Source organism: Micropterus salmoides, unplaced genomic scaffold, assembly GCF_014851395.1.
Source record: "Micropterus salmoides isolate LMB-PRFRI ecotype aquatic unplaced genomic scaffold, ASM1485139v1 Ms_hic_scaffold_1744, whole genome shotgun sequence".
NCBI lineage: Eukaryota > Metazoa > Chordata > Actinopteri > Centrarchiformes > Centrarchidae > Micropterus > Micropterus salmoides.
This window is the reverse complement of record NW_024040867.1, coordinates 1-26676: the sequence shown is the minus strand read 5'-3', so window position 1 is coordinate 26676 and position 26676 is coordinate 1. Positions and strand designations below refer to the sequence as shown.

The 26676-nt window shown below is 38.9% G+C and overlaps 4 protein-coding genes across 7 annotated transcripts; all 4 read right to left on the bottom strand.

The window, feature by feature from the left end:
- Nucleotides 1-4601: 4601 nt before the first annotated feature.
- LOC119908294 (uncharacterized protein C1orf198 homolog) lies at nucleotides 4602-10749 on the bottom strand. The gene is made up of 6 exons (XM_038726004.1): nucleotides 10417-10749; nucleotides 9658-9708; nucleotides 9332-9457; nucleotides 8397-8564; nucleotides 7501-7860; nucleotides 4602-6320 (listed from the first exon to the last, which is right to left on the bottom strand). Exons 1-6 carry the CDS (start codon nucleotides 10720-10722, stop codon nucleotides 6264-6266), a joined length of 1068 nt encoding a protein of 355 aa, XP_038581932.1. The 5' UTR covers nucleotides 10723-10749; the 3' UTR covers nucleotides 4602-6263.
- A 2747-nt stretch (nucleotides 10750-13496) lies between these two features.
- On the bottom strand, nucleotides 13497-17530 carry LOC119908295 (gap junction Cx32.2 protein-like). The gene is made up of 3 exons (XM_038726005.1): nucleotides 17385-17530; nucleotides 16117-16250; nucleotides 13497-15490 (listed from the first exon to the last, which is right to left on the bottom strand). The coding sequence occupies exons 2-3, from the start codon at nucleotides 16243-16245 to the stop codon at nucleotides 14873-14875; spliced, it is 747 nt and encodes a 248-aa protein (XP_038581933.1). The 5' UTR covers nucleotides 16246-16250; nucleotides 17385-17530; the 3' UTR covers nucleotides 13497-14872.
- Nucleotides 17531-19525: 1995 nt separating this feature from the next.
- Nucleotides 19526-21667, bottom strand: LOC119908296 (gap junction Cx32.2 protein-like). 4 transcript variants are annotated; one of them, XM_038726006.1, is made up of 2 exons: nucleotides 21564-21667; nucleotides 19526-20868 (listed from the first exon to the last, which is right to left on the bottom strand). In XM_038726006.1, exon 2 carries the CDS (start codon nucleotides 20837-20839, stop codon nucleotides 19991-19993), a length of 849 nt encoding a protein of 282 aa, XP_038581934.1. In that variant the 5' UTR covers nucleotides 20840-20868; nucleotides 21564-21667; the 3' UTR covers nucleotides 19526-19990. The 4 variants fall into 4 exon arrangements, with proteins under 4 accessions (XP_038581934.1, XP_038581937.1, XP_038581935.1 ...); XM_038726009.1 differs by having other exon boundaries at nucleotides 21572-21612; XM_038726007.1 differs by lacking the exon at nucleotides 21564-21667 and adding an exon at nucleotides 21166-21527.
- Nucleotides 21668-23653: 1986 nt separating this feature from the next.
- LOC119908293 (gap junction Cx32.7 protein-like) lies at nucleotides 23654-26030 on the bottom strand. Its single transcript, XM_038726003.1, is given in 6 exon segments — nucleotides 23654-24173; nucleotides 24176-24188; nucleotides 24980-25165; nucleotides 25384-25474; nucleotides 25476-25534; nucleotides 25765-26030. Coding segments are annotated over 5 exon segments (780 nt in total). The 5' UTR covers nucleotides 25511-25534; nucleotides 25765-26030; the 3' UTR covers nucleotides 23654-23718.
- Nucleotides 26031-26676: the final 646 nt, after the last annotated feature.

Below are 26676 nucleotides of genomic sequence, written 5' to 3'. Positions count from 1 at the left end.
CACAGAAATCACAGTGAAATCACAATGTCAACTTTCTCTCAGACGCTGTTTCTGCTACAGTTAAGTTCTGTTAGCGTCTTTGCTCCAAGTAGACCAAACCAATCAAAAGCACCTCCCTGCACATGCCTTGACCTGATTTCAAATTCCAATTTTCTTACAGTAGAAAAAAGAAATAGTCAAATCATTTGGCTACTTTTCCAACAATGTCATAATCATAAAACAAGAGGGAGTTCAACTCATTTGTATTCCATTTGTAAAAAAAATTTTCTTAAATAACCAGTCTTATGTCTGTCTTGTAGAATTTTTGTATTTCTCTCATGAGGACCACAATGAAAAGAAATGTTTAGCACGTTGTGTCTTTGTCTTCAGCAATCTGTGTGGGTACTGTATGCACCATAGCTTGTATTTACCTTTTAGCATTGTCAACCAAATTATTTATCCATCAATACTAGCTTGAAACCCACAGTTGAAAGCATCAGTATCATTCAATATCAGTATCTGCAATACCCTTATAATCACATGTATCAACATGTTCCCAAAGTGGCTTGTGGACTGCCAAGAGGGCGATTGGTGTTTCGTTTTGAAGTCTGACACACATTACGTCTTGGTGGAGGAAAAACTTGCCAGGCAGACCTGCTCCTCTGGGTGTATCATGATTAATACTTTTCTCACCACTGCGGTTGTGGCATTATTATCCTTATCATGTCTCGTGTATGTCATCCGCCCATGATGTCATCACTTACTAACAAACAACATTGACATGACACTGTATCTTCCTTAAGCAGAGTTATTTGCACTCAGCATAATATTTAGCAAACTTTACTCCCTCCCTCACACGTACAGTAAAAACATGCAAACATTGTGAATGGATACAGTGCTTTGCCCAGACAAACAGGCAAACAACAGTGCCAGCAACATCCCTTAGAACTATTTTCAGTTAATTGAGTCCATGTTTCAGTTATAAAAATATACATACAGTCCTGACCTGTGTTGGTGTAGCATCAGCCGTCCCTGTAGGAACACACAGACCCAGAGAACATAAACACAGGAGAGCGAGCGAGGTGGCAGCCGGTCCCATTTTCTGCTTCCTAATAACTCTACTTTTACTTCAGCAGCAAAACTCCCTCTGCACCTCTGAGTTGCTCTCTCTCTCTCTCTCTCTCTCTCCACTATCTGTCTCTCCCTTCTCTTTCTTTCACTCTAGAGATCATTAGAAATGTGAATGGCAGCCGGTTACACCCTCCCACACACACCCAGACCCTTGCTGAAAGGTGTTTTTTTAATACATAAATCACATCCCAGTGGTCTGCCTGCCGGCACTCCTCTCTCTGCCTTGTTCAGGACTTCTCGCCTTTCTTGCCAAACAACAGGAAGGCTCTTTGTTTTTGCTTCCATCTCCCGTTTCCACTCTCTGTGTGAACTCTGCAGTTTTACATAGGGGGGGACAACATCACAAGTCTCCGTCCTGTGGAAACAGACTCGTTCTAAGCCTTGTGATAATGCCTCTCTGTCCAAAGAAAACCATATATCTCCAGAATGTCACAAGCTAAGAAAAGCAGCCCTGTTCTCAGCTTTCTCAGCCAATCCAATGTTTTTATTTCAAATTATTTTGTCAACCCATGATGTAACACTTCATCCTTCAGTTCACCCAATTTGGAGATACATGTTTTTCTTTTTGACAGCATTTTAAATCTTATCTGGAGACACAAGGTTGTCACCCACATTCAGGCAACCAGCAGTGTAAACAAAAATGCATGATACTGTCAGTGAAACATCTATAAAACATTGATGTATAGTTCCACAAAACAATCCACACTCAAGATCCACTCACTGTGTTTTTCTGGAGCTTTTAACTGTATGATACGGTCTTCATCAGCTGATGGAGTTTGCTCAGTTGTCATGGAGATGCATCTGTTGACATGCGAGCTCGCTGTTGTAACTCAATCTCCTTTGTAGGAATTCTTGTCTGTGTTGAATTAAACGTTAAGCACGAACGTCCATTCTTGGAAATAGTGTATGTTGTTTCAACCTTGTTTATCTCATTGAATTCTGCTGCAAATAGAAAACACTGCATGCCTGTATACAAGAGTATACTGTGGTTATAAACCTCACATACACACACACACACGCAGCCCTTTTATTAATTTGGCTAAATATCAGGCCTGCTTGCCAAACTTTTCTAGTGCAATAAAAGACATCAGTGGTTAAGTGAAATATGGGGTTGTGAATCTATTCAGGGGAAATGATGACATAAAAAGAAAAGAGAAATACCTTGTGTGTGTGTGTGTGTGTGTGGCTTTAACAGGAGGCATGCCAGTTAAAATGCCACAAGAATCCAGCAGAGTTTCCAAGGAAAGGGACTGAGGCAGAGTTCTGGGATCTGGAGACTGGGAGGAGCTCCGGCAGCGACTGGGACTGTGAGCTTTCAGCAAAGACAAACAGACGTGTTAAAGTCTGCAGGTCGGTTGCACTTTACACACAGCTGTTCCAGTACACGATGGCTTCCAAAAACTCCAAACTTTTTCCAGACTTTAGTCTGGATTCACACAAGGGTGTGGAAAAATATGTGTGACCCCCCTGAAAAAAATGTTAATCCTGGTTTTGACCTTGGTGACTCTTGCTGAGTTCCCACTGTCAACAAAATACCAGAAATTAGTTCCAGCCTCTTCAATGTGACAATTTCCTGCTTTTCTTTGTCTTATATGATGTTACAATCAGTATTTTTGTTACTGTGCATCAAACAGTAAACCCAATGTGAAGAGGTCAGCTTGGGATTTATGGATTTGCAATCGTTATTTCACAGTTTCAAACATTTATTAACCAAGCTATTTAATTATGAGTGTATTGTAAATAATTTTATGTTACAGCCCTAAATCAACTGTTGTAACTGTTTATTCGATGTGTGAGAAACATTCCATTTAAAAGCACCCTCTCAAATGCACAACATAATTCTTTAGTACTGCTACCAATCAAGAGTAGAAATGAAATGAACAGGGGTCTGCATTTGTGTAATCAAACATATAATAGGACTGAACTGCAGTTTTCCCAATAATATGCTCACTTCCCATGGGGTATCCCATCAGTACAAAAACATGTGGATGACGCAATCAAATTTTTCAACTATCAGACTTCCCTTATTAGACTGGTAGACATAAGGTAACGCACTACTACACAATAAGAGACCTGTTTCTGTTTCCGCTGTGAGTTCAATACAGTGCAATGATTTTTATTTACCCAAACTACAACATTTGTTGCAAAAAAAGATGACACAAGGCAGCCATTCAGAGTCTGGAGATGTTGGGTGGTGCTGCAGGGAGGCGGCTGGACAGGACAGAGGTGCCTCAGTTCAGCGAGGGATGATGAACACAAACATACAGAGCCTTAAAAACCAACACAGCTAAAAGACATATTGAAATTTGACCTGTTTATGGATATTTTGTTCTGATGTGAAGGATCTTCTATGACCAGTTTAAAGTCCCAAAATTATTATTATTTAGCATTGTAATCAACTTAAAGGTGATCCCCACTGATTTTACACATCAACGTCTGCGAGTACTTCTGCAGATGTACTAAAAGTTGCATGAAGTCTTTAGTGGGTCTAGAGAGCTGCCTGAAGTCTGATAAATTGCTATCTCTGCTTGAGGCTAACAGTTTGACACTACATTAGCCCCTACAAGCATATCACAACTGAATTGCCAAACAAACCGTTAGGTGTTGAGTTGCATTGTGGGTAATGTAGACACCAGGAGAATCCATGGAATACTATTTTTAGGAGTGCAATGCTAAATCAGCAGAGTACTCTTAAAACACTTGTCCTGCTGCCTTAAAAATGTATGTTAAAAGTTTAGCATTTTGTATTATACACTTATATTTCATGCTGAGATGTCTGTGTGGTAAATTACCACCAGCAGCCAGTTAGCTTAGCATAAAAAGGGTTATGTTTTTATACCACATCAGATTTTCAAGAAAACACAACCATTTGCTTCATACGTTGGTGTAACTCAGGTTCACCAGCCCTGTATGAAACACAGTAATGCTAAATATATACTGTGGAGTGGCTGCTTAGCGCCCGAGGCAGAACAAGGTCTGGTGATTCTAAACTGGGCCAATGTGTTAACTGAACAGCACAGAGTTTCCTCTGAGCACCGGACATCCTTCGCTCCTCCTTTCCTAACAGGCATTTTGGATCTGGTGGAAATTACAGCTGGAAGAATTGATGTCATGGAGCTGAGAGGCAGGGAGGTCAACAAGAATGCAAACACTCTTGATGTCAAACAAGGGGAAAAAAAAAAACCTTGATCACTCTGAAGCAAAAACTTAACAGTACAAATTTTGACTTCAGTTTTTCCTCATAAATCAAATCAAATCCATCATCGAGTGATGTTGCATTTGTAACCATAACAGACACTCTTGTAGTGACCTCCTTTCCCTCCAAGGAGAAGGTCAGCAGACTGTTTTGATGTGGCCTTCATTGAATTCGGAAATATAATGGGTGTGTGCGATCAAGAACAAAAAAGGAGACAGGGAAAGCAAGGAAACAGTACTCTGCGTTACGTGAGGTTTAGGAATGGGGTTTGTGTCCAAAAAAGACAAAAGACAGGTTTGACTTTTATGTATTTACTTTCTTTCAATCTGTCACTTAAAATGCATGAGTGCAATATATATGTATAGCATAAGATACAATCAGCAGATAAATACAAAATTCAGTAAAATAGTACTCTGTTTGTGTAAACTGGATTTTAGATCTATGACACAAGTGGTACAAATCACTACATGCCTGCCTTGTTTACCTAAAACACAACGTTGCGAGTGCGTCTCATTTTCATTATAAATGCACACTAACTTTGCTCAGCACTAGTTTGAGGTCAAAGGTGACAGTTGGGAAGGTGAGGTGGTGAGGAAATCCATACAGGACATCTGGCCTACGATTGAGCACTTCCATGGCTTTTTTTTTTAAAGCCACTTGCTTCAAAACACCAACTAATTCAATGAATGTGTGAAAGTTGGAAAATATATTCTGCTACACTCCTGTAAAGTGATGCAATGGTAAAATCCCATGATATTCCAGGAATTCCATAACCAGTGAGAACATTGTTTGTAGTAATTGCACTATGTGAGCCAAGACTGCAGTACTGAGCACTACTTTAACTCTAAACTAAAACTCTTAAGATTTATAGGAATATAGAAGTATGTATAAATAAAAGCACAAGAGAGCAAAATCTTCATAACATAAAATCAAACATAAAAAACAGAACAGTGTTTTGCACAGATGACAATTTGACATGCTTACGGCACAAAACAATTCCTTGCTTGCTAGGCTACTGTGTAAAAAGTTACACATGAAGGCAGCCAAGTCACACCATTATCGTGCATTCACACTACAAGCAACGTGATCAGGTTACTAGAGATATTTGGCTAATGTGCAAATAGTTAAACTTGTATGAGAAAAATGCAGCCACAACGGAAATTTTTATTGGGATTGGGCAATAAAAACCATTGCCACACCACTATATCCCCCTGCCAGAATGCGTTTTAATGTACCACAGCTCGTATTAACAAGTGTAAAATGGGTTAGCACATTGTAACAGGCATTTAAACATCCCCATTTATATATAAATCTTTATTTGAAAGACTACAGGGTACAAAAAAAGATGAAACAACTATCCTTAAGGAGCAGTTGCAGCCATGGTTAGCTCTTATGTAATTTTATTTGTTTATTCCGTTTTAAACCTCTGCATTCAGCATTTTTGTTACAGTTTAGCTAGCTAACTATTTAACACATTCACACCGTTTTCATTTCTCAAATGTTTCAGTTGCATTTAGCTTTTGTGATGTCTGACACCTATCTGTTGTTACATGCAGTGACTTAGTGTACTTGGGATCGTCGATGCAGTTCCAAACGCAGTCAGAATTGTGTAACCTTTCAACCAAGCTGATCGCAGTGTGAATGCACAGTCAGGGAGAGCACACATAATCTGAGAGGTTCAATCCCTACTGGCAGGTTTGGCAAGAAATCTAAGAGACTCAACCCTAGTCAGAGAGCAAAAGGGAGCTTTTCTAGAGGGGAAAAACGCCACCACAAAGGCGCTGAGATAGGAGACACACAGAAGATAATTACAAGAACATAATGTAGTCATTTTAAAGACTGGTGGTTTGTTAAATCTAAACGTGGATGTCTGTAGTCATGGCAGTGTGGTCCTTCTTCAGAGTGATGATGAGAATGATTCATTCAGAGCGGTGACTCTGGTGGTCTCTGCTCTGGTTTACCAGTTGTCTAAGAAGTCGAATCCAGTCTTCAGGATGTTGCTGCTTGTGTTGTACTGAGGGGTGTTAACAAGGGGGAAAGAGGTAGAGACAGAGAAACTGTGTTACACAATATTAAAAGCTTGAGACACATTTCAGTACATTACGACTGGCTATTAGAAACAACTGGTATACATTGGTCATACATCAAAAGACTGATATTAGATTAATTAAATTACTAATTTTTACTTACTGTATCAGTATTGGCTGAATTTCTATTATTTATTACACCTTTATTCTCACTTCTGTATTTGCTGTCCTCCTACCTACAGCCTTGAAGTTGATGGAATCTCTCTTTTAATTGCATTTATTTCCCCTCATGTACGAAGGCCTTTTGTCAGGTTTTCCACTTGTCTTGTTAGAATGCTTTTACACCTAACCTGCTTGGTGTGGTTTGTTTACGCTGGTGTGAAAGCTGTGACTCAAACTCTGGTGCAGACTAAACAACCGACTCAAGAGGTTGGTTCGGCTCCAGTTGGACTGTGGTGCGGTTCATTTGTGGCATAAAAGCAAACGTAAAAAAATCAGTATTAGTGATTTATTATTTGGTAATCATGGTAACATGTATGGCTGTAGAACGCGAGTGCTGGGACTTTCCTAAATCAGAAAGAGAGTGAGAAGGAGAAGAGGTGTCCTACTCCAAATGTTTTGACAGTAACTCAATAACAATTGAGGGAAACGTAGCGGGCCCATAATAACCATCACTCTTATTATAACAGTACAAGATGTAGTAAAGCGCTGCATGACTTGCCCACATGGGTCCATGTAGCACTGATGATACAGGATGACAATCACCAAACCCTGTTACCTGTCAGTCCTTCAGCTAATATTTGCAGCTCTTAGTTAGTTTGTATTAATTTAGTGTGAACAAGAAACAGACCAAAACTGAACGGCAACACTTTTTTCCCCCCTCCCTTTATTGGACCAAGTGAACCGAACCAGAGCTTGATCGAGAACCGTTGCTATTGTGGGCCTATAAATATTGGGATAAACAAATACGCTAAACCTGATTTTAAAGCGTGTTGGATTTCTGGCAACATCCTGATGTCACAACAAGTGACAACTTTTATTTCCTCTGTAGACTCAAATAAATGTGATTTGGGCTTCAATGCTGCACTTCACAATACCCAAAGCAAAAGTTTTATTTGAAAACTGTGCTCCTGTAACTCTTAAAACTCTACCGGTTTCAGAACACACCTGGGCAAAAGTGGAGTTAGTGGGTGAACCTTCTTCCCCTTTCTCTCTCTCCACACTGGTGGGGTGGTTGGAGGGCTTGGACATGGGGCTGGAGGAGAACACTTCATTCAGGGTGTTGCTGACCGACGGCAGGGTGCTCTGAGATCGCTCCCATCCTGCAATCGACGAGGACACGCTGACAGGTGGGACTGGGTTCGGCGAAATGGAGATGGAAGCTGGCGTTGCGCTAACAGCGACAGCGGCAGGGGGTTGGGGAGCAGGAGGTTTTGGTGCTCGGTGCTTGGTGGACTTGGTATGAGCTGGAGGGTGGGGGTCTGCTGCCTCAGGCTCCTTGGAGGGGATTGAAGTAACAGGGGGCTCCTGTAGAAAAATAATATTTAGATTAGAGTGTAAAGGATTTTTTCATATTATACATGTTTAAGATAACCTGGTACTATCAGGAAACTGATTGTCACAAAAAGAGGTTGCATTTTTGCTGACAATTGCTTCAGGCTTCTTGTATGAGCATGGCGAGTTCTGTATATGGGTCATGAGGCTGTACAAGTCCAAATCACAGCAACAACAAATGTCCGTTTGAAACAATCTAGTCATCATTGTTGCTTTTCTTAAAACTGCAAACTGGCTGCATTCACCATCTGCTTCGCAGACACTTGTGGAGGCCTCACAGATGCCAGTTATCTCAGCGTCAGGCTAGATTCTATTTCAGGATACGCCGCTCACTAAGACAAGTGTTTGGGTGGGAATTTGCTTTCAAGCTGTTGTTTGTTGGAAACGAAACAGACCATATAAATGCAATGCTTGTGCCAAAATATACGAAGAAAAATGTTAGCTGTTACTTGAGCTAGCTGTTCCTCAAATGGAAAATGCCCCCAGATACTGGGAAACGCTGGGCTTACCTGTCGGAGGTAGGAGGGGAGAGATTTCTCTCCTTTCTCGAGGGATTTGATCTGGCTGGGGGTTATGGACTGGAAGTTGGCCTGCTCTCCTTCGAGCCTGGACCTCTCAGCACTGATCTTCCAGAAAGATGACTCTTCCTCTGGCCTCCGTCCCTCGCTGACAGTCACCTTCACAATCACAGAATAACATTTTTAATATAAACTCTCCCAAGATTAGGGGATGTATTCATGAAATGTACAGTTGCTTGGTCTCTCCTGTAAGAGTCCCAGTATCAATTTTATGTAAGAATTTCTTCTTAAAAATCTGAAGTTAAGGTAAAGGTTAATCCTACTGGGGATAGGTACCATTCAAACAAGCCAACAATGCTGTATTTATAGATCTAGCAGATTGTTGTCATGGGACAAACACTGTGTTAACCAAACATAAACCACATTTTTATGTTGTCTGATGGTTAGCCACATTCACGTGGAATTGAGAAATCACATAACCGCATCCTCACACTTAAATGTGCCACATCCACCCATGATAATCATAAGAGTGTTGAAAGGATTGTTTATTTAAAGCATCCTCTGTAACCTGACATGTTACTCTAAATGTTTTTATTATAAAGTAAACCACTGAGAACATCTTAGCAACTACACTGGTACTTTTCAGTTTTAGTGTGTGATACTAAGCAGTGAACCATATGTACTCACTATAATTTAGGTTACTGTCCAACTCAAAGGCTCAAAATTGCTTTTCCAATATCAGTCCAAAGTGTGATTGCTTAACTGCAATTGATTACACCCTACTCTTGTGTTGTATGTAGACTACATAAAACCAAGTCAAGTAATAAACTACATCTCCAGTAACATGTGATGACTTAAGTGCTTCTTTCCTTTCCAACCAAAATATGCTAACTAAAACAACAACAACAGTAAAATCTTTATGACACCTTGGCTCCTGGTGTACTCTTGCCCAGCTGGTTGGAATGAGGAACCTTCACAGCCTTTGAGTCCGCCTGCGAGGCTGAGATCCCCAGGTCTGCAGAGCTAGAGGTCAAGCTGAAGTCCAACTGGCTCTGAAAGATCAGAGCAAAGTTTCAATATCTGTTAACAATATCTCACAACTCAACTGAGCTCAACACAACATGTGAATGTTGATTATGTATTGCACATTATATTAAATAAAAAAATAAAAGGTTGTATAAATTTAGGTTTGTCTACACGATCAGTTATTGAAAAAGTCAATCAGACTTACACTTAACCGGATTATTTTTACCTTTGTTTCCCATGAGAAGGGGGCAGAATGCTCATCTTGCCAGGAAATATCCTTAAAACAAAACCCCCACACAGACAAGTTACAGTTTCAACAGACACACAGAGCTTTTCTTAACTAAAGTAATGTAGTTTATACAAGGGCTGGGCAATAACACAACATTGATTATTACTGCGATATAATTTTCCTCAATAACAACTTAACAAACGTTCAATAAATGTTTGATTTAATTGGCACTTAATTTTATTATTAAGATATTTATTTTGTTGAGGAAAAGAGACTGATTTAGTCATATATTTTTTTTCTACCTCAGATTTGTTAAGTGATCCACTGTTGGGCAAGTGTTTGTCATGTTCTGACCACAATGTAGCCTATAGTTTAAAACCACAATTAACCATCTGATTTCTTTAACTTTCACTCAGGAGGAGCCTTTAAACTTGATGACATTTCTGGCCCATCCCTACTACATTTAAGACAAAGTCACATAGCCTTTTTATACATGTTTAAACATTTTATAAAAAATAGCAACCAAACAAAAACTTCATATTTTCTCGGAGAACATGTATTCACCAAATTATTCATGTTTAACAAATAGGAGACTGTTGTAAGTCCAACATCTACGTATCAGGTAGCCACAGTGACGTTAACCGACATACTTCAACGGTTACGTGGCTAATTAGCAACCATGACAACACTGGCTATTCTGACCTCTAAAAATACACACAAAGCTATTTAATATATATCCAAATGTGGTTTAAGTACCTCTTCCCCGAAGCGAACTATCTTTTGACCCGTCTGAATGAGCAGTTTAGGGTAACAGACCACTTCTTCACGGTCAACTCTGTGCATAGCGTATCGGGCTCGGATTTGGGGATCCATCATCCCGTTGTCGATGGCGCTGTCCTGCTCTTCCGGCGTCATTCTCTCCCAGGACGAGCCGTGCTTGGCTTTAATTTTCTCCCTCTCCTGCATTATTTTCTTTGCCATGGAGTTGATGGAGGAGAAGTACTCGAACTTCTTCTCCTCCATCCTGTGGGCGTCCAGCCCCGCCATGGTTGCGGCGGCCATCTTTAAGCTGCTACAACCAGCTGTTGTTATTGTGAGGAAAAAGGAAGCCGGTGTTCAGCGCAGTGTGGGCGGGACGAAAATGACGTTCGGGTCGTGTCTGTTTATGGCGCCATCTTGTGGTCTCTTCCAACAACAACGTTTAAAAAACAACGTTGGTAGGTGCAGATCAGAAGAAACTATTTTATGTGTAATATTATTTGCCCAATTTGTGACCACATTACTTGTCTGTTACCCCGTGGTTCGTTAGATTTCTTCAAAGTTTACACATCCAGTAGTTAAAATTCTTCTCTTGTTTTGGCTGAAAGCAGCTGCTTGCTGCAACAGAAAACTGCACCAGGAGAGCGTTGAGGAGGTGAAAGTGAACAAAAACAGTCAAGTCACACCGGGACAGAAACTTGCTAGAAAGCTCTGTAAAGCCTCTTTCACATTGTCATTTTCACAGTATCATCTGAAACATTGCTATAGAAAAATAGTATATAAAATAGGAACAAAAAGTAAGGAAATTTGTGTTTGGTAGCTCATTTCTTTGATTTAACAATCCTTCTTGGCAAAACACCTTGTACAACTGAAAAGCATGATAATTTCCCTTTTAAATGGTGCCACATTTGTAAGAAACATGCATTTGTGAGATGAGCAGCAGAGCTGAGTATGTGGGTTGCAACCATAAAAAATTTGCCAAGTCTTCTCTGACAAACCAAAACAGCTTTTCTTTGCTGTTGCTATTGGCTCTTGTTTTGAGCTTCTGGTACCCCTAGGTGCTGACAATCAGGTGCATGACACAATCCTCTCTCCTTTAAACAGTATGTCTCTGTAATAAGCCTGAATGAACACCTCTCCTAGAAAAGTCCGGTCCCTGTTTGAATGGTCCTCTGCGCAAAAACTCCTCCGAATAAAGTAATCTGCTGGGTCATTTGGTGGAGCAGCAACTGTTCCGTTAGCATCTGAGCTGCTTGTATCTGATGGCGGCTGAACATCTCTGGCAGTGCCCATTCTGGCTGAGGCTGCCTGTATTTCATCTGGGTCTGTGTGACTTGTAAGAGACGCCTGTTCTGGGTTTGTGGTAGTGTTGGCTGAGGCTGGATGTGGATCAACTGTGCTTGAACTGGCTGACAATCTAGCATATACTCTACTGACAAATTTAAGCATAGCCCCTGTAAATTATAGCTAAAAAACTTTCTAGATATCAGCTACATCAGACCCATTCAAACATGGCTTCCCCATGTTTCCTTTAATAAATCTTCAAAGGTAAAATACAATTTATACTATGTCTTGACTGAATATGTGATGCCTATCATTTACTAAGAGATGTGCATCCAAATTTGCCTAATCTGCCCTGCTAATCAACATTTTAATAATCAATAGTCACACAGCTCTCCATCTTGCATTAGCCAGAGTTGTAACTGAACCTTGATTAAGAGACAGATAATCACTGTCTTGTTTTGAAATGAGGTGCGATTATGAGGAGTGCCGTCACATCCATGTATTGACTGATCCTCACAGATGTTGCTGCTGCTTATCAAACGTAATAAACAGTTGTATTTCACTCTAACATTGTTCAGGCACAAAGTCTGGGAAGTAAGTCCAGTGTGAGCGTAGGGTATAGATATATATATATAATCTGTCCGTTAACCTGTGGTTCATTAGAATTCATCTCTGGGTAACGGTAAGGTCACAACAACCCCCATTGGCTTTTAAGTTGATATCAAAGTTGGCAAACAGTTTACACATCCAGCAGATACAGTGCGGCACACTGTGTTTTTGTTTATGGTTTTGGCTGCAAAAAGCTGCTTGCTGCAGCAGAAAATGGCACTGGGACAGATAAACAGTGAAACTCCCTATGAAGCTCTGTAAAGCCGAAGGGATCGTCACAACGAGCTATAGGCCTAGTAAAATTAGTTATAGTATATCAGTTATAGACCCCTTAGGATCCTTTGGATGAATGTTGAAAAAGTGAACCTTTCTGAAGAAAAAAAAAAGTCAGCTTCAGAAGTCTTCAACAAGATAACAGATAACAGATAACTACCGTGACACATCTCTGTGAAGTTATTCTGGCTGCTTATCCAGCAGACATGGCAAAATCAACATTCATTTGGAGGTGTTTCTCAGTAACTTTGGGCTAATTTTACTCTAGTACTGTACTTAAGTACTTAAATCTAGATAGGCCCACGTGTACTTGAGTATTTACATTTTGCGCAACTTTTTAGTTCTAATGCACTACATCTTAGATGTAAATATTGTGGACAACTTTAGTTACTAGTTACTTTTCAGATTATAATATTTCATACCCATCTTTTCCAGTGAAACACACGTACAGTATCTCCAAATTTGGTGATAAATTGGAGAATGCATCATCACAAAGCTGAAAACAGGGTAGCTTTTCTGAGCACACAAAACCTTTTAGAGATAGGCCTATGGACACTGATGCTACAAGCATACAGTATGATAATCTTATAGAATATGATGCATTGCTGTAGATTAAACTACCCAACAGTAAATTAAATCAGCGCAATCTTAAACATCAACAGCTGTAAAATTAATCCTAAACATCATATAATAGGAAAACACTGACAGGGACCATTTTTCTGCTGAATGAGTATTTTACTTGTGATACTTCAAGTAAATAGTCTTGATAATATTTACATACACAGTAAGGTTTTGAATGTATGTCTTTTCTGACTGTTTCTTACCAAATGATATGATAATATTCCCTCTACTTTTGGTGTGTTGTCAACAAAATACTATGGTTATCAACTAGTGAATAACAAATCTGGGTCTGTAGCTTGCTAGAAGTTCAACTTTATTTTTTCATCAGCTTTGTCTGCTGTGTGGTGCTGAGCAGATATAGCACCTTCTCTTTGCTGACAACATCCTGTTGCTGGTTACAAGGTGACACTGAACCATACTGTACATTTGCGAGTGTAAAAGCAAAAGAAAGAATTAAAAGATGTTAAAAACCGCTGACATAGGTGTGGAGGAAATACAACAAATGCTTGTACAATAAAAATGTTGTGATTTTACTTATATTGTGATTAGTTTGATGAAATTATAAATATAAAAATAAAAAAATACAATAAATATTATTCATATCACCTTTAGAGCTTTAGAGCTGTGTGATCCTTGTAGTTATGTTGCATTAACTCCATAAGTTACAGTAAACTAAATCAGCAATAATTTACAGAGATTGTACAACATACTTTCTGGTGATATTGATCTATATTCTATATCTGACTATTTACATCTTTATTTCTCCTCTGATGTGATTATTTTAATACAATATCCAATAGAGGTTTTCAAAAATTGTTTTTCTGTTACTAAATTAGTGATAGTAGGTTAAATGTAATTTCAGTGACACCTGGGAACAGAAATAATTAATTATGCATGAGTATGTTGAGTAACAACAGTGATAATGAAACAAAAACTGAGAGGCAGTTTGAAAATTACTTGGACTACCCTTGTGTACCCTTTCCTCAGTACTCTTTTTTTTTTTACAATAATTTACAAACACAAGGCACATACAGTCATATTAAACATGAAAAAACAAATTATTTGTAATTCAATTCAAATATTTACAGTTTTAAAAGTCATGCCAGCAAATTATATAATAAACGGAAAATATAAATTTAAAAAGTATACTGGCACCTCAGCACTGCTTTAGAACATAAAAAGGTTGTAGCATTACAAAATGGTTTTTGGCCAAAGCAAATTGGTACAGAGACACAGAGCTATCTGCAGTCAAGTCAAGTTATAGGGTCATGTCCCTCTGACATCAAGCCATGTAGTCACAGACCACAGCAGAATTAATGACTTCTGGGAATGTCACAGTTGGCACACAAAAACTCACTTTTGTCCTTAACAAATTTTAAAAGTTTGCTTCATTGACACTATCGTATAATCACATTTTTAAATATATGAATGCTTGTAACTATTCACAAATAGTCTACTAATACATTTCCAAATTTGCTTCATTTTCAGGTCTTTTTGAAGTATCACATTGTGTAATTTATACACATGTGAGCTACGGTCTTTTGTGGATTTAGCCCTGTTAGTCACTTTTTTTTTTCTTTTTTTTTGGTAACTATGCGGCTGTTTAAATTTTGCACATTGGATCTAAATTACTGTACTGTGATTGGCATTATGGAGAGTAAGCTTCTCATTTTCCATCCCTGTCACCTTTTAAAAGTGGGTGAATGGAAATAGCAGTGGACGGCAGTGTTTTAAACCTTCGTCTAGATGTGCGAAAACACGCCAGGTAGAAGAGCTCTGCTACGTTGAGTAGAAGAGAGATGCAGGAGACTACAAGCATGAAGATGATGAAGATGGTCTTCTCTGTGGGTCGGGACATGTAGCACTCTACAGTGAAGGGACAAGGTGCTCTGGAGCAGACGATTCTTGGGTCCATGATAAACCCATACAGATAATACTGCCCCACAATGAACGCTACCTCCAGAAGGATTCTGAAAAATATGGAGGTTATGTAGTTACCCAGCAGGTTGCCTTTAATCTTAACGTGGCCTTTTTCATCAGAGTACTTGGGAACTTTGACGATTTCGCTACTAGAGTGGGTCTGTATATACTCTCTCATTTTATTTTCTTTGTGGATAATGTGGATGACATGACCAAGGTAGATCAGCGTTGGTGTTGAGACGAAGATAATCTGGAGGACCCAGAATCGAATGTGTGAGATTGGGAAGGCGTGGTCATAGCAGACGTTCTTGCAACCAGGCTGTTTTGTGTTACAAATCATATTCGACTGTTCATCGCCCCACACCTGTAATGTTCAGATGAGAAATTAATATAATTACAAATGTATGCACAGCATGTAGATTGTTGAGTTACTTTTATGAGCATTTTAATTAGCTTGTAGTACACATCTATGAGGATCTGGTGTTGTTATTGAAGGTAATTGAGAATTGTGATAATAATGGCTACAAAATGGGATTCTGAAGATACATTGTTGTGGTGAGGCTGTACAAACAATCAGCGGCATTTCAAGTAAATAAAAAAGTTTATACTTAAATAAACAAACTTAAATAAAGAAAAATATGTATGTTTAACAAGTAGTCTAATTTAGCACAGAGAGGATTATTATTCTCTTAGCCCCTGGCCCTGTGACTCTTCAAAGGATAAGCAGCGCAGAAGATGGATGCACGGATTGATGGATGAACAACTCTTATCAAGAGATAAAGAAGACAAAGCTATTTAATCATTTAAAAATGTTTCAATATAACAAAAGGTGTTATTATAAATATAAAGCCTGAAAATGTGTAATTAAACTGAGTCAGCTACTGTTGCCCTGGAGCGGTGGACCTTCATTATGGCCACTAGAGGGTGTTATTATAGATTCATGCTGAAAGGTATAATGCTTTTATAAAGTATGAACAAATTGAAGGAGACCTTCTCTGCTCCGGCTCCAAGGATCATGATCCTGAAGATAAACAGCACACTCAGCCAGACCTTCCCTATGACGGTGGAGTGGGACTGGACCTTGTCCAGTAGAGAGGACAGAAAACCCCATTCTCCCATGGTCTCTGATATGATGAATAAAAGCATATAAAATAACAATTTAGACAAAACATTGCAAGTCCCCCATTTATCAGTACCCAAGTGTATTATGATATTCCAGACTGTGGTCAGGTAGAGACAGGATTAAAGATTTGTTAAGAAACCTGAAACCTTTGTTTCTCATTTAGCTGTTATATACAATAGCAGTGTTTAATGATATATGCAGACTACTCAACTTTAAACAGTCTCACATAGCAAGTATCCATGTAGCCAGAATATATTTTACTGCCAGACTTGTGTTAAGTTGTAGTGACCTAAATGGTATTAAATCTGTATCAAGTTTTTGAGAACAAAAGTATAATTTCTCAAAATACGTAATTAAGTTTTGATCTTGTCTTTATTTATTTAAGTCATGACTGTTGTCTAATTAACCAGTAATATTTTATTCTACATATTACAGTTACAAAAGTATAGCTTACAGCATTCTGTTTTGTTTCAGCAAATAGTACTAGGTACTGTGGTTTATGATTATTGTTTAACAGGATGGTAAAACATCATCAACAACAGAAGAAAGTCTGTTTTGGTTATGAAAGACAATCACATGTTGTAAAAACCCTAATCTATAGTATAGTATAATGTTCAGAATGTAAAGAGGATGCTATAAAATTGGTTGTAATGATAGGAGAGGAATATACATTCAATAGACGTCTGTACGTTCGCTGCATCTATAAATATGTTTATTTTTCACAAGAAGAAAGGCTCTTTAATGTGTCTGTAGACTACACATCTAGTGAAAGTTGAAATGAACTCCAAGTAAATGTGGAAATATATAGATAATTCAGATTTTTATCCTCATGGATTATGGAAAATATGCATCAGTGCGAATGATCAGATGGCTTGTAGAGTTTGTCTGTAGTCTGGCTTTGCTTACACACACATATACTAACATGCTTACAACCCCCTGCCAATGTAAGAATATACTCATAATTATAAATATTCTATATCAATCTTTATAAACCTTTTTAGTTGAAATCTTATTTCAAAAGTAAGACCATGAAATTTAGGTTTTCATGAAATTTAAGAATTTATTACATGTTGGATATTATGGAGCATAAAACAAACAAACAAATATAAAACAAAAAAGTAATTGTACACCTTACCTTTTGAATGTAAAAGGACTCTGTGCAGACAAACAGACCAGTCACCAACAGTTCAGTTGAATGATAAAGAGCCCAGTGCACTAAATCAGACCTGTCTATGGTACCTTGAACTTTAGTTCTGATGAAATTGCGCAACAGTGTGAGCTGTCACGTTGTCATGACATCTGGAAATGATAATCTCAAGTGCAAAATTTTGGGCTGAGCACTGACAAGATTATCCTGTTAATGATTGGCAGTGCTATAAACCAAATTCTTGTGCTCCTGATCTCATTATTTAGCATTTTGTATTAGATGATATTTGTCAGTTATGTACCCACAAAGTGAGTATTTTTGTGAATTTCTTTGTGACTCAAGGAGTAAAGTGCACGGGCACAATAACATGAACACCTGTACAGCTTGCAACTACGTGAGGATTGAACAGTCACGTTCATTTTTTGATGGGGCTATGTCAACAGAAAGTTTCTTTACAGGCTGTGTGATTTGCACAAAGCAAATCTAATATTATAAGCTTCACAAATATGGTTTTGGTGGACAGGTTTTGTACCGAACTGATATACTGAGCAGGTCCATAGTGACCTTTTGTGTAGCCCCTGCAATTTTTATGGATGTATTTGATCCTCTTAATTTTATCCGTGGATCTCAACAATATACTGTCCAGTCAGTGTTCTTTATTAAAAATTTCACTTTTTCTGGGATCGCAGAAATCTTTTTAAAGCAGATGGATTTTGCCTTAACAAGTCAGGAGTAAAAGTGTTCATGTCTAACCTACTTTTACTTCTTGCGTCACTCATTTGTTCCCTCTGCCAAGGACAAGAGACAAGAGGAATCAAAACAAGAAGAAGACATAAGAGAACCTTGAAGGAGAGCTTCAGCTTCTGCCCGGAGAGAGCTTTAATCATGGGAGACATCAGAGCCGAGAGGAAGAGTCTCTTCTCCCCTCCCCAATAACCACCTACAAGGATGAACCTTATTCACCCCCAAACCACATCCAGGTGTCCCTCATTTCCTAACCCCTTCTCCCTCCTCCCCCTTATTGGAGGTCATTGACCAGATGAAAGAGCTCGTCACTGCTAGGAACAAACCTACTCCTTCTCTGGCCCTACTCCCACTTCCCCTAAACCACCATCGGTGTCCACCTCCAGCATTGGATTTAAGTCTTCAGCCAGTTTGACACATTTGCTATAAGGCTAATGGCACTCATGGCTCTTCCCAAGACAAACCGGCGCTCTGCGTGCCAGCCACTTCAATTCAATTCAAATTTGCTTTATTGCCATGAATGTTAATAGAACAGTATTGCCAAAGCTTCAAGCTAAATACAAAATAACAATTCAATTCATACAGTTAAGTAAATAAGATCAACTTTCTCAATTCCTGTCTTGTGGCCTGATAGATGAAGAATGGTGAATCTGCTTAGAAACACATTTAGCTTCCATTGCGCTTGCGAAACTTGGTTAGACCAAGTTAACAGTGCAGCTTATCAAGTCTACCCCTCCCAACTTCAGTTTTGTGAGCAAAACTAAAAGAAAGGGTGGAGTTTTATTTGCCACTTTGTTTAATGATTCCCTCCAATTCTGCATCTTTTGAATATGTGGAAGGTATTCCCTGTTTTCTTTGAGACTGCTTACCCTACCTTAATGAGCTTGTAGATCATTTCAATTCTAAAATTACAAATGTTATTGATGACATTGCACCCACCAAGGTGAAGGTGGCTTCTCCATGGAAAAAAGCCACGCTGGTAAGAATAGAAAAACATTGTTGAAAAGTTGGGTGGCAAAAAACATCTCCAGGTACATTATGACATCTATAAAGAGAGACTTTGCATTTATAGTTTAGATCTGAGAATGAAAGGAGGTCCTGCAACATGTTTTCCTTGTTTTCATTTTTTTTGAACTCTTTTTAATTATATTTAAATGTCTTTTTATTTGGTGGCTAATATCTGTCAAAGTATCAACCGCTCCCTATTCTGAAGTGATAGCAAGCAATTATTATTATTATTATTATCCCAAACCAAATGTGTTTTCTGGTTTTCATCAGTTGCAACCCTACAGTGTTACCAAAGAAGTGTAAAACTAGTCTTTAAAAAGTAAGGTGTTTGAAGTATAAAATGTAAACCTGTCATCTGAAGGTAAAGAAATGTCATGAAACTTTATCCAGTCATTTATTAAAAACAATACAGCATACAAAAATGTCTTCATATACAGTAGAAACCATATAAACAGACTCTTCGCCACAATAATCATTAGCATCATTGTCAATTATTTTAAATCCTAGCTAATGAACACGGCAGTTACTTAAAGGACACATTTAATAACTGGGCGTAGACAAAATTCTGCTCATTCATAGATTAACAAGTGAGTATAGAAGAACATAAATACATTATCAATATTGCATGTTTTCCATTATTAGATTTCCAGTTAAAGAATACAAAGTAAATGTAAAATTCCAACAACGTGGCGCTGAAATAATAACCCCATTCCTTAAAGTTCTGTCATGATTTGTACACCACAATGTAAGAACACTTCACTTCAGTCTTTTAGAACAAGGAAACGTGAGGCAGAATTCTGAAAGGAGCATTTCATACAATAAAATAGTCAGGTCAGTGGATTTTAATGATCACTCAGTAGTCTTTTCTCCTCTTTGGCCCCGTCCAGGCTTCCACCAACACTCTCTAGCTCCATGTTAATCTTGTTCTGCTTGAGTGCTTCCTCTGTAGTCGTCCACCTGGGTGCTGACAGGCTGGCAGGGTTTTCTGCTGAAGTGAGTGCGTGAGGCCTGGACCTACATTTGACCCTGGTACAAATCAGATACAAAACCTCAATGACGTTGAGAAGCAGAGACACGCAGGAAACTGCCAACATGAAGATAATAAAGATGCTCTTCTCTGTGGGTCGGGACATGTAGCACTCCACAGTGAAGGGACAGGGCTTCTTAGAGCAGGGGAACATGGGGACCATAATGAAGCCGTACAGGTAGTACTGGCCCACTATGAAGGCAGACTCAATGATGATCTTGACCACGAGCTGGGTCAGGTAGCTCCCGAGCAGGTTCCCCTTGATCTTCACCTTTCCCTTTTCGTCTGAGTATTTGGGCACTTTGAGCAGCCGGGTCCCGCCAGGGCTCAATCGCTGCTGCTCCCTCAGCTTGTTCTCCTTGTGGATGATGTGCATGGCATGGCCCAGGTACAGCAGCGTTGGTGTGGAGACGAAGATGATCTGGAGGACCCAGAAGCGAATGTGCGAGATGGGGAAGGTCCAGTCGTAGCAGACGTTCACACAACCAGGTTGCTGAGTGTTGCAGATGAAACCCGACTGCTCGTCCCCCCAGACGCTCTCAGCACCGGCACCCAAAACCATGATCCTGAACAGGAAGAGGACACTCATCCAGAGCTTCCCAATGATTGTGGAGTGGGACTGGACCTTGTCCAGCAAGGTTGACAGGAAACCCCAGTCTCCCATATTTTATTTGGCGATATTCAGTTACTAATCTGTGACAAAAAAAGATAAAGGAAATACAATAAATATTCATGAGTTAATAAATACATCAAACTGAATAGTTTTGTTTGTATTGATCGTACACCACACCTTATTAACTGAAACATTAACCACAACATAGTATTTAATCAATATGCTCCTGCTGGAAGAAAGGCTCATTGTTCATATTAATAGAATAATATTTTTTTATGTTCTACATGAGAAGAGGGTCTTAGCTCCCCATGAACTCAAAGGTAGTTGGTCAATATTTTTCTAAATAATCATTTTGAACAGAAGAATGAACAACTCACTGGCCTTGTACTAATGAGGCTTGGTTGAAGTAGGCTGGTATAGAGATACAACTATGAAAGAAGTGAAAAACGGGAGGGAAAGAACTTTCCCTGGGTAAATGTAACTTCAAAAATCTTACATCAATATTCTTTATAACGCAACAATATTTCTACAATAAACATATAAAACGTGTTATGAGGGCAAAACTGAAAGGTAAGACAAGAAAAGCAATCTGATGCCATGATTAGTTATGTAAGTGATATTCATTCAGTTAGAGAGAAAGCAGTAAAATAAAAACCCATCACTTTTTTACAAAATATAAATGCAAAAAATACTCTACATTTCCATTCTTTATAGTGTTCCTTACAAATAAAAAATCAGCGATCTGTAGCAGAGAACAATAATCATTGCATCTTACCTGCTGACCTGGTCAGAAAGAACTGTCTCTAGTTGGGACAGATTGTTAACTTAAATGTTGGACCTTGGAGTTTTGTGTAGAACTGATGAGGGATCACATTACGCAACACACATCTGGCTTTGATGTCACGTTGTACCTGTCAGCAAACCAGAGCAAAAAAAGACCAATCGTGTAATAATTGACAGGTATTCAGTCTCACTTTAGGAAGTCAAGATCTTTGTCTGTTAAATGGTCTTGGATGTTTTAAAAAATAATAGAAGAAATAAATAACTTCTACCGCCCGGGGCCAGTTAATACAGAGACACATTGAAGCATTTTGGTGACACTTCTACGTTCAAACCCATAATTTAGTTTGGTTCATGTTGAAACAATTTGTTGACTTTGCCATAAAATAAATGGTCACCTGGTGAAAACAGAATGCACCTCTGTTCAGGTTCATTTTTATTTGGTTTGACTCAATATCATTTACTTACTTCATTTAAGGTATGGTAAAGGTACTTTATTTGTCACATACACATACATGTAGCAAAATTCATTCTCTGCATTTAACCCATCAGTGGGCAGCACTGTACAGCGCCCGGGAACCAACTCCAGATCGAATTAAGTGTCTGGTCAATGGCACTGAACATAACATGTTTTTGATGGTGGGGAAACCGGAGCACCTGGAGGAAACCCATGCAGACACGGGGATAACATGCAAACTCCACAGAGAGGCCACAGTGCTATCTATCAGGCCACCGTACTGAAGGATCCTCGTAGACTCCCATGTTTCGGCCAGCCTCAGCTCCACCTCTTTTCCCATTTTTGGAATTATCTGGTGTAGGGACTGCCAAGTTGGTGACTGTCAGAGCCTCCATCATTGAGCTTCACAACAGCTCTTCGGAAGCCGTGACGTCACGGAGACTATGTTCATGCTTCATGTGACTAAGACACCTCATTTTCCCTTTAATTTGTCACCCATCTGTATAACTGGTTAATTAGTGAGCTTTAGACGTGCTGGTAAGCACATTTTGTTACCTTTGGACAGAACCAGGTTAGCAGTTTCTCCTTGTTTCCAGTCTTTGTGCTGAGCCAAGCTAATTGTCTCCTGCTGGTAGCTTCATATTTAACGTGAAGAAAGCAAATAAGTGTAGTTCTCAATACACCTATATTACAAACAATTTCTTTAAAAGTACTCAAAATAATTGCAATACCAGACATATCTTTTCTCAACTTGTTCATACTTACTTTTTTCTGACAAATGCTGAGAGGAATACATGTTTTTGCTGATGAAAGCATGTTTAAAGGGAACACAATGTTTATAAATATGAGCTCTGCTGATTCATATATTCTCAGTGGCCTATTAATGATTTCAAAGTTTTAAACTGCATTGACAAGCATTCTTTCAGCACACAATTAACTAAATGCTTTGTATGCATTACAGCAATTGTAGCTCTTTATTTACAGTATGATAGATTAATAAGTGGTCTTCAGTGGTTTGGTAGATGAGGCTGTTCTTAATATGAAAACCCTTGGTGAATTTCAGAGACAGATTAGGGTGGGAAATAAGAGCATGATAATTTAATGAAACAACAGTGTGATCAAGTATAGACCATGTTTATCATACACATTCATCAGAACTGAACTTAAAACTCAGAAATGGTTGAACAAAGTAAGAAAAGGTAAAGATCCAATCTGAATATGAGAAGTTTATTCAATCAAAATTTCAATAACATAGTCTTAAATCATTCCAAAGAAGTACTCTTAGCAAAATCTATCAAAAAAATGTACAGTGTTTTAAAATGACAGCTCTGTCACCTGCAAGAAAAAATGTTTGTTATTTTTTTATTATGTCACAAAAGTCACTTTAAGTCACTTTAACTACTTTTTTAGCATGTGACTGAGTTATGTTTACCAAAGCTGGCTACCCCCCCACCCACCATCTTTATTTACTGCACACACACCCCTTTCCACCCCAAAGCCAAAGCACACAAATACTGGAACTCGGGAATTTGACCGGTCAACCTATCACAGCCTCAATGCTTCAGATGTGGACCTCCCCTATGTGTTGTTCTCAGGTGGTATATTCTTAGCAGCCTCCTTGACCCGACTGTGACCCCGTTCGACCCCAATTTTCTTCCTTGGAGCTCCAGCTCCAGGTTCACAGAATTTTGGATCATCTCGTCACGTCTTTAAAAGCTTTCCTTCCCAAAAGTGGAGGTGTTACCGGGGTCACTGTGTAATCCTGCCTCCTCGTCATGCACTCCTTCACAGCTTTCGAACACAGGTATAACAGCTCCACCAGGCTGAGGATGAGGGAGACAATTGCTGCCACCAGCATGAACCAGATGATGACTGACTTCTCTGTGGGCCTGGACAGGAAGCAGTCCACTTTGTGAGGGCAAGGTGAGCTAGTGCAGACATAACGAGGCTGGAGTGTGAAACCGTAAAGAAAGTACTGACCCCCGATGAACAAAACCTCCAGGATAATCTTGGCCAGAAGATGGAGGACATAACTGCGAAGGACACTGCCACGGATGCTGATCTTGCCAGTGCTCTTGGTGTACTTGGGAACTTTGTAGGCCCTCCTAAGGAACAGAGTGGCCTGGTCATCCAAATCAGCATGCTTCTCATCCTCTCCTTCACCTTGGAATGGAAGGACAAGAAAATGACTTTTCCAGTAAGCTGAAAAAGACACAGATTTAGAGGCAGTGCAGATGTATTCAAAGTAATTAGGTGAAAGAATCAAGATGGAGGCAACACCACTGTCAGTCTGCAGTGTTCAGAAATCAAGTTCAGAAATTTATGAGATATAAACTCCCAACAGTTTTGCCAAAATATGACTAAACACTTATTGGTATAGTGCTGTCTCCCTCCTTGAAACATTGAAGCACTGGAAGTTGGTTTTTAGACATTTTGGAAAAAATATGAGTAAAATATAAAATAGTATAGCTTTAAAGCTGCAATAATCAATCAATGTTTTTGCACAGTGACAGATACACTGCCTCCACATCTCTCCAGCTAACATTGTGGTTATAGTAATGTGTTAAGAGACGACTGTGCACTTTTACAAGACACAGAAAAACGTATTCATTTTGTGTTCTGTTTCTGGCCACATAATATTCACTCTTCTTTTAACTTTGAAATTATAAATTATAATTATTATAAAATTATAATATGTAATTATAGCAGTATATACAGTATCCACTGACCAGTGATGTATTTAAAGTAATGATGTAAGTCCTGTCTAATGTGTGTTATGGCAGAAAATTGTGTCCTCTTACATTTAATCTTTATAGGCATAGGGATGTACAAGGTACAGGCATTTCATAAATATTGATATCATGCAACCTTAAGTCGGTACAGAGCATTATTTATTTGTAGCATCAATCCAAAGCCATATTTTGCATTTTGTACTGCCCACTGGAGTGACACACCTTCTTCTCAGTGTGGATCACATGAAGTACGTGACCGAGATATAGAAGCTTCGGAGTTGCTATAGCAATAATCTGGAGGGCCCAAAAGCGAACGTGAGAGATGGGGAAGGCTTTGTCGTAGCAGACATTCTCACAGCCAGGCTGCTGAGTGTTGCAGACAAAGTCAGATTGCTCATCGCCCCATACCTAGACAAGATTAGAGGAAAGAGATGATAGAAGAGATTACACTAAAAACTTCAGAGAGTTGAAAGTGCAGTAGGAACAATGTTCAGTACTCAAAATGATCATAAAAATGGAGGTTTGAGACATTCCCAATCCAGAGACCTATTGATATTGTTCCAGCTACTCCCCTTTAATACTAGCACAATTATTTCACCTACATTGTTGCTACTCAAGGGCCTCACCTTCTCAGCGCCGGTGTGCAGGACCAGGATGCGGAACACAAACAGCACGGTGAGCCAGACCTTCCCGATCACTGTGGAGTGGCTCTGCATTATCCAACAAGCGGCCCAGCAGATCCCATTCGCCCATGTCAGTCACCAGTTGTCCTTCTTTCTATGTGAGGACAAAAACAATCCATTAAGACTCATAGACAGACGTCCAATACAATAACCTCTGAAGGTATCTTTGCATTATTTGAGAAGTATACACTATTATTGGTTTATTCAAAGAGAATATTTTGAAAACAGAATTGTAGTGTGGTTTTATTAATTTCATTAGCAATCTGGTTAACACCCCTTGATTGGACCTGTTTTTCTATTTTGCAGTTAGATGAAAGGTCTTACAGAAATCACTGTCGGTGTAAAAGTCAGACTCTCTCACAAGGCCAAACTCATTTTATCATTTCTCGCAGGCCTGTGAGTCTGCTGATAGAAGCCACAGCTGGATTCTCCAAAACAGAAGCTACTTATCTGCTGAAAACCAAGACATTAACCTTGGTTAATACCAAACACTGCAAATCTTAATACAGAGAATGTGAGACAGTAGCTCAAATAATGATGTACAAATCCAGACGACTTCCCTAAGTAGTTAAGGCTGCTAAGTTTATGGTGTAAGCATTTTAAAAAAAACATTTGTATTTATGCATTGATCAGGTTTCCTTTACATAATGACACATCAATTCAGAATTTATTTGCATTGCATAAGGCTTCCCCCTATGTTTTATTGATGATTTAGTAAGAACAATATTTTGTAAAGCATTCAAATGTTTGACAAAGGGTAGCTGTTCACATCATATGGATACAATGACATTTTTTGTTTCTTATTGTCTTTTGAGAATGTAATTTCTGACTACATTAAATGACTTCCATATGCACTACATAGTTCCCCTTTTTGAGCTCGTTATGCTCTCACAAGTACAACTGGCATGCATATCTTTTATTTTAAATTGTACGAACATTGCATAGTAGATTACTGTATATCATCAACATAAAATTCCAAAAATAAATCGATTAACTTACACATTTCCCAGTCCATGTACATTACAAAATGAGTTACCTTATATTAGAGACAGAACAGATATGTTTTTTTAAATCAACTTACCAGTAGACAAAACCACAGAGAAAAAACGTGGATGGAGACAGCTAGTCTTGGGAGGAGGAGGAAGAGAGAAAGTGAAGAAGAATCTGTCTTTTCGTTCTTCCTTTGGAATCTATCTGGAAGGACACCAGCCTAAGCACAACAACTAGCCTCCAGTC